This window comes from Salarias fasciatus, chromosome 16, assembly GCF_902148845.1.
Source record: "Salarias fasciatus chromosome 16, fSalaFa1.1, whole genome shotgun sequence".
Lineage (NCBI taxonomy): Eukaryota > Metazoa > Chordata > Actinopteri > Blenniiformes > Blenniidae > Salarias > Salarias fasciatus.
The window spans coordinates 27,041,048-27,049,129 of record NC_043760.1 but is presented as its reverse complement, the minus strand read 5'-3'; the positions used below and the strand labels follow the sequence as shown (position 1 = coordinate 27,049,129).

At 39.7% G+C, this 8,082-nt stretch overlaps 1 protein-coding gene across 1 annotated transcript; it reads left to right on the top strand.

The window, feature by feature from the left end:
- Positions 1–293: 293 nt before the first annotated feature.
- LOC115402946 (uncharacterized) lies at positions 294–3,594 on the top strand. The gene is made up of 5 exons (XM_030111646.1): positions 294–389; positions 471–791; positions 880–961; positions 3,018–3,087; positions 3,194–3,594. The coding sequence occupies exons 1-5, from the start codon at positions 323–325 to the stop codon at positions 3,293–3,295; spliced, it is 642 nt and encodes a 213-aa protein (XP_029967506.1). The 5' UTR covers positions 294–322; the 3' UTR covers positions 3,296–3,594.
- Positions 3,595–8,082: the final 4,488 nt, after the last annotated feature.

The window sequence follows — 8,082 nt, the reverse complement described above, 5'->3', positions numbered from 1 at the left end:
GCATTTTGGAATCAAAATACTTTGTTAATCTCTGGAGGAGATTCTTGAATTGAGGAATATGAAGAAGTGGTCTTCCTGTGGTTTACTGTGTTTATCAGCTACATTTTCTTTTTCACACGAAGAAATCATTGATGGATCAATGATACCAATTTCTTTGTTTTTCACAGTGCTGACACATGGTTTAATATTTTATTCCTCAAAAGGCGTCCATTCTGCTCTGAGCTGAGTAAAACAGCGACTAACCACTTCCTCGTGTGGAGCCTCCTCTGCAGATGCATTCAGGGCTGATGAGACTCTTCTCACTCTCTGTCTGAACGACACAATGTTCAGTTCAAACCAAGCAGCTCTGCTCTTCTTCCAGCTGCTGGGGATGCATCGTGTCTTTGGAGGTACGGCAAGGTTTACATTACTGATAACAAATTCAATTCAAGTTCAGATTGTCTTTAGTGCTGACTGGATGTTTTCTTTAGTGGATGTTTCAGTTCAGCAGAGGAGGACGGTGGAGGTGTTCAGAGGAGAACCAGTAGAGCTCAACTGTAATATATCAACAAGAAATACACCACAACTCACCTGGATGAAAGACAAAGTTCTGATTTTTTCCATCTTTAGTAATGAGACTTTTTGTAACCTCTCCTCTCCAAGACAAATCATACATCAGGACTCTTTCACCAGGCTCAGTATTCTGAATGCTCAGGCTGAAGATGAAGGACTTTATTTATGCTCTGTAATCAGGAAAAGTGGCATAAATGGAATTGAATGGAATGTAACTGTGACTGAGAAACCTGAGGAAGGTAGGTAAACCTTCTGGATGACTCAGTAACTCCACAGAAGATAAAATATAATCCACATGCTGCCGAGATCTAATTCTCTTCTGTTTAGATGCAGATTCATGGGAATTTCTGATTATTCTCGCCGTAGGATTTCCTCTCTGCTGCATGATATTAACTGTCTGCATCTACAGGTGAGTGAAAGTATGAGATGATCTGTAATTTAAAAGTCAGTTTACCCTAAACTACAAACACTTGATTATTTACCCCTTCTAATGCACAACATGGGTCCAAAACGGGGCGGGTAATTGTTTTTTCCCAATCGGCCACATCACAAATAGTGTCACTGTGAAGGACCGAGCAAGATGTTGACCTGAGTTTTGTTCAGTAAAATTAGTATATTTATTCAAATTTGCATTGAAAAGACTGACAGCTCTGCAGGTTAAGATCCCTACAAGCACAAACCTTAAAAATCAGAGACCTTAAAATGAAAGAAAAGCAGACGGGTTGCTTGCATCATGTACGCTAATTTTCATTTGGTTCATAGTTTCCCTCTGAAACCCAGACGGCCGGTCAGGCTGGACTGAAGGGCCGCATGTGGATGTTCTCCTGTCGCTGTGTGGTGGCTGAGTTGTCTTGCCATTCCCTCCAAGATATGTTTGTATAGTTTGAGCGTATCCTCCATACGCCTCTTCATATGTGGCATGACAGGCTCTTTGCCCAGCTCCTTGATGAACAGTCGGCGTGCGTTGTTTACGCCGCTCATGTAATCCGGGTGTTGTGCAGTAAAGTAGGTGTCGGCATTGAAGGTGGCACCATCCAGCATGTTGTACCAAAGCACCAGTGGCCACCTCCGGGTTCTACACTGGTAAGAGCGGGTTCTAACCGTCTGATCCATCGTGTCCACTCCTCCGTTGGTTTAGTTGTAGTTTGGATCAATTCTGGTTCCTTCTTCTCACTGCTGTCATCCACTGCTTTGTACCTGGCACTCAGGAGGAAAACACTCCTGCTCTTCTTCTGGACATAACACACTGTGGTCATGTTGACACTGAACCCAAATTCAGAGCTATGAATCTGACGGCTGATCTGCTAACAGTCATGACCTGAGGACTGAAAATGAAGCACAAAACATTTTTAAATGCATGTCAATGTGCATTTGTGGTGTTGCAGCCCTGGGCGCCAGTTTGAGCTTAATTTTGGTGACCTGTGGTAACTATAGTAGTAAAGCTGGTTAACAGGATTGAACATATTTCCCTTTCTGAAAAAATAACGTGGTGATTCTCAAAGTAACTTAAACCTAATCAATTATTATACACATCTTTCACATTTCATACATTTTTTTAGTTGGTAAGATTTAAATAAATAAAACAAGACTTGGAACAGATGTAAAAGAAGCGGGGTGCTTTATTGTATTTAATTTTATTCATTTATTTTATATAGTTCGCCTACTTTTATTTCTGTAGGTGCTTTCCATATACTACAGTTACATGATTGTAAATTGTTAAAGATGAACTGCAAATTAATAAAGAAACCTTGTTCAAAAAAAAAAAACAACAACAAAAAGAAAGAAGCAGTGCTAGCCTGTGAAATGTCTGGCCAGGCAGACAAATAGCTATCTGCAGTAAAAACATTCTTGACTGCAAAAGCACAAATTTCAAAGGTTCCTACGAAATAATGTCCTGTCTGCATGTGGGACATTTTAGAATCCTGTGTAAACTTGATGTATTGTAGACATACAAAGGTTAAACTGGTTCATGAAGTAATAAAGGTAAAAAAAAAAGAGATTGCTACTAAAAAAAGAGAATATTGACTGAACACTTGATCAAATACATTTAACTAAACATACACACACAAGCATGTAACCACAGGAAATGCACATGGGTCTATCTGGAGCCATGCTGCACATTAGAAGACTCGTGATATAAGAAGTGTCCGTATTTTAAAAGTAAGAGAGGATAAGATTTTTTTTTTTTTTTTTAAAAAGAGGGAGGATGCATGATCAAAAACAAGTTAATAGAGGAATACCTGAATACTGAACAATGGAATTCAATTATATAAAAGATATGGAACACGAAAACTCAGTCAGGTCCATTTGGGCCCATGTTGTGCAGCAAAGGGTTATTTCCAAGAAACGCAGTGAGATAAATCTACTTTACGTTTCAAAGTTTAACGGCTGGGTCTCATCTAATACATGAACTAGATGAGCCTTCAGCTGTCTTGTCGATGATGTTCTTCACTTCATCTTTGCAGAAAATGTAAGACGAGAACCACCAATCAGGATCCAGTGCAAGACCAGTGTCAACCACAGTCAGCGGAAGTGGTAAAAAAACAAGAACTTGTCTAAAAGAGTTCCCATCATTTCAGTCCGTTATTCTTCTGTCTTAAAACCAACGTTGGATCTCTGTTTTTATTTTCTGTCTTTGCAGGCAGACCCGACTCGACCACAAACACACACAGGTCAAAGGACGGAAAACAGTCGGCGGAGTCAATACTTTGAACGACACAATTCAATCTACAATCACATCTGAGCTGGAGAGTCTTTCGAATGAAGAAACAGAGATAAATGATGACAGACATTTCAAGATTCAGTTTCCAAATATGTGCTGAAAGAAAAGCAGGAAGGACATTGATGAAGCCATGGCATTATCATTACAGTATGAAAGCAACTCCAGATGATGGATTGGATTTTTACTTTATCTGTTTTATTTATGTTGCTTTCAGTAATTTAATATAATCTTGTTTGTTTTCAATTTTGGGCTCTCATGCTGCTTTGTGAGTTTGTGTAAGTTGCTGAAAATTGAAATTGAAAATTTGTACCAGAAAAAAAAGAAGGAAGCTTTATATACATATATATATGTATATATATATATATATATATATATATATATATATATATATATATATATATATATATATATATATATATATATATGTATACACATATATATATATATATTTCTGTCAGCTTGGCCTGAATCTAATTATGCCACAAATTCCTAGAAACTGCTCATTGATGAAACACTTTTTCTCTCAATAGAATCTCACAAGTTGAACCACAACTTTTTAACACTGTTGCTTCAGTCTAATCCATTGCAAGACAAATAAAATGCTGGTCCAAGTGCTTTGCTTCGCTTTGTGTTCAGTGTTCAGTCTTCTTGGTATCTTATATAAAATTCAGTCTCTCCACTCGACCTTTCCATGTAACTGTTCATATATAGTGGAATAAACCTGAAAACACAACAAGCTCTGGGCATACAGATTTCATCAGCTTCAACATGTGGGAGATTTTTACTTCCTGTTGCAGAGCAAAAGACCGTCAGTAACCCACAGCCATGTCGCGTGGCCTCTAACCAAACCAAGCATTTACAGGAGTGTCACTGCGTTGGCACATATATGAAGCAAGACCTATTAAAAATAACAATTTCCCCATCTTCTGGTCATTCCACAAGACATTGATTTGAAATGCATTCTCTCATGCTCTCATGCTCTCTGCAAAGCAGAACCAACTGGAGATATTCTCAGCAATGTATCTAAACTGACATGCATTTTGTTGAATAGTTTGAGTACGAAACTGCTCTTAAGGAGTCCACCTTCCCCCAGAGCAGTGTTTGCACACCCACACTGTCTTCAGAAGAGGTCTGGTCTGCAGAAAATTTGTTCTTTGAGCACTCATGACATTTATCTTCAGCGCCGCCGCTTCCACCACACACCATGCACTGCATGTAGGGCCTCGTGGGGGGGTGGTGGGGGCGGAATTAGGTCAAAATCTCTGGTCCATAATACGTCTTCATCTGTCCAAATATATGTTTAAAGATATAAAAACTAGTTCTGACACATTTGTTTGAGAAGAAGATTAACGCCTCGCTTCAACCCCCCACCCTGTTCAAAAAGTAAAGTGGTCTGCCCTGGTGGAGGCTGCCGCCTCAACAACGACAGATCGCAGTAAACAACCGAAGCCTTCATAAGTGTCATTGGGGGCGGAAAACAGAAAAAAAAAAAACCAGTGAGGTGAAGCTAGTGTCTCACTTGCAGGTAAGACCACTTTAAGTGATATGAAATATCACTTGCAGCTTTTCAAACCGCAAACTCTTTAAAGTATACAAGGAAGAGTTGCAGCGGCCCTGTTTATCTTCACGAGTCTGCTGTTGAAAGAAAGTCAGAAAGACCTGTTATCAGGTTCACACTTTTCGTAAAGGGAAGCAGCTTTTAGACATGTAGAGTTGTAACATGCTGCTGATGTTATCAATGATGAAAAAAGAAGAAAATTTACTGGAGAAAAATAAAACGAATTCAACATTAACATTAAGCTACACTAAACAGATCTTCATAAAAACAAAATTTAGGAACAAAATGGGGGAATGTTGCATTTTGCTAAAAGGGGTTTAGTTATTGAAAAAATGTAGACAAGGAATCAAATGTAGTTCACGTGGTCGATTCAAAAAAGTGATTAAAGCCAGGTTGTTGTTAAAATACAAAGAAAATATGTAGGAAAATAACTGAAAAGAAATGAAAGTGATAAGAGTGAGAGTGGCTGTGCATGTCACAGTGCGTGTCAGAGGCTCGTGTGTGAAAAGCAGAGACAGAAATTGCAAAGTTCAGATACGTTTTAATGAAAATATTAAAGTCTTAGAAAACTTCATCCAAATCCAAGATGCCAAGAGTTGAGTGGATCTTCCTCCAACCAAGAGTGTCTGGCTGCAGCCCTCCACTCAGATTAAAAATAAATGTGTTAAAAGCATCTATAAAGCAATCCAGGTTCAATCCTCCCAGGTGAAGCGGATTATTCAGTATCTGTGACATGAGCTGAAGGTCTCTCTCCAGTTTCCAGGTTCTGATGTTCAGCTTTGTAGTCAGCAGTCTTCAGCCCCTAGCAGTGCTTTTACCTGATGGATATCTGCTCAAATAGTGTTCAAAGATCTTCATGATACACTCAGCAGCAAGCGCTCTGCCGGTCGGCCTCTGTTCCACAGGCGAGGCTTGAGACGCTCCCCGTCAGTGGAGTGGAAAAATCCCACTAAACACCTCCAATCACTGAGGTGCAGATTCGAACTGACTATAATAATCAGAGGAAAAATGACCAACATGACACATTGGACAGGAATAAAACTACAGACATCCTTTGTATTTATTAGAAGTAATAATTTAAATGAAATGTATTTGCGCGACCTCCACAGGTTCCTCTGGAGTCATGTCAGGCTTCAGATGGTCCACTGAAACCTGGACCTGCTTTCTGCACATGTCCGCCACAAAATCCGTGAGCTCATCCTCCAGGACACAGAGGGGGCCATCATAAGGAGACTGCAGGGGGCCCGGTGGGCGTCGTGCTGAATAAACATGTACTTAGCTGAAATCAGACTCCTCGGGACATAGGAGCGTGGCAGGCAGTGGTGAGCCGGTGTCGTGCCGAAAACAGACTGCCTGCCGAAAAATGACTGCCCTGACGCGGGAGCGCGCATCAGCGTGTTTCTCTATTTCTCCACTGTTCTCACTCGCTGTGCGGTAGTTGCTTCCCTGTTTTTACTTCTGGCATTGTTATTGTTGTCGTTAGCTACTACTGCGAGATGAAAAGCATGTTGATTTGTTCTGTAACGTGATTCTGCACCATTTTAACGTAGAAACAAAGAAGTTTTTCTTCTTCTTCTTTTTCCTTTTCTGTTGTTTTGCTCTGTTCACCGTCAGCTGTAAACTGTTTATGTAGGGATATTTTTTGTGGTTATGATTTTAACATTTTGTAAAACGTTTATATATGTGTGTGTGTGTGTGTGTGTGTGTGTGTGTGTGTGTGTGTGTGTATAATATATATATACATTACATATATACATATATATATATATATATATATATATATATATATGTATACACACACATATATATATATATATATATATATATATATATATATATATATATATATATATATGTGTGTGTATTGTGAATAAAAACGGGTTTTAGCCTCCATTAAATGTCCAGTTCTTTCAGTTTCATTGACTTATGAAGATGAATAAAATTACTTTGATGGCATCCTGTAATACAATAATGAGCAATATGTGATAATTATCAGGGATCCACAGCAACAAGGAGCAGATCTGGAGGGACTGCAGAGGCAGGTTGCAGGGCAGGAAGCAGAGGGGATGAGGTGCATGTAGAGTGGTTTTGGTCAGTGTCACCCCTCACCTCCCTCGGCAGGCGGCTGCCGAAAAGTGACTGCCCCTGTAACTGCGGGAGGTGAGGGGTGACACTGACCAAAACCACTCTACATGCACCTCATCCCCTCTGCTTCCTGCCCTGCAATTACTGTGAAGATCACTCGTCACCTCCCTCAGCTGCAGGGGGGCAGTCACTTTTCGGCAGGCGGCTGCCGAAAAGTGACTGCCCCTGTAACCGAGGGAGGTGAGGGGTGACACTGACCAAAACCACTCTACATGCACCTCATCCCCTCTGCTTCCTGCCCTGCAACCTGCTTCTGCAGTCCCTCCAGATCTGCTCCTTGTTGCTGTGGATCCCTGATAATTATCACAAATTGCTCATTATTGTATTACAGGATGCCATCAAATTATTCATCTTCATAAGTCAATGAAACTGAAAGAACTGGACATTTAATGGAGGCTAAAACCCGTTGTTATTCACAATACATATGTATATATATATATATATATATATATATATATATATATATATATATATATATATATATATATATATATATATATATATATATATTATACACGCACACACATATATATATAAACGTTTTACAAAATGTTAAAATCATAACCACAAAAAATATCCCTACATAAACAGTTTACAGCTGACGGTGAACAGAGCAAAACAACAGAAAAGGAAAAAGAAGAAGAAGAAAAACTTCTTTGTTTCTACGTTAAAATGGTGCAAAATCACGTTACAAAACAAATCAACATGCTTTTCATCTCGCAGGAGTAGCTAACGACAACAATAACAATGCCAGAAGTAAAAACAGGGAAGCAACTACCGCACAGCGAGTGAGAACAGTGGAGAAATAGAGAAACACGCTGATGCGCGCTCCCGCGCCGGGGCAGTCATTTTTCGGCAGGCAGTCTGTTTTCGGCACGACACCGGCTCTCGGCATAGGCGAACTAGACGTCCGCCTCGGGCGCCACGTCTTTTTATAATAATAAAAGAAAAAAAAACTTTCCTCTGACTCCGTGCCTTCAGAGGCAGAGCGGACTATAATGAAACTTCCTAATCAAAGCTCAACGTGTTTTTATTCTGGTGTAAACTATCAAATCTGTGGACATAAAGAATGACTTAAGATATTTGTTGATTTAAAAAAGTAGCT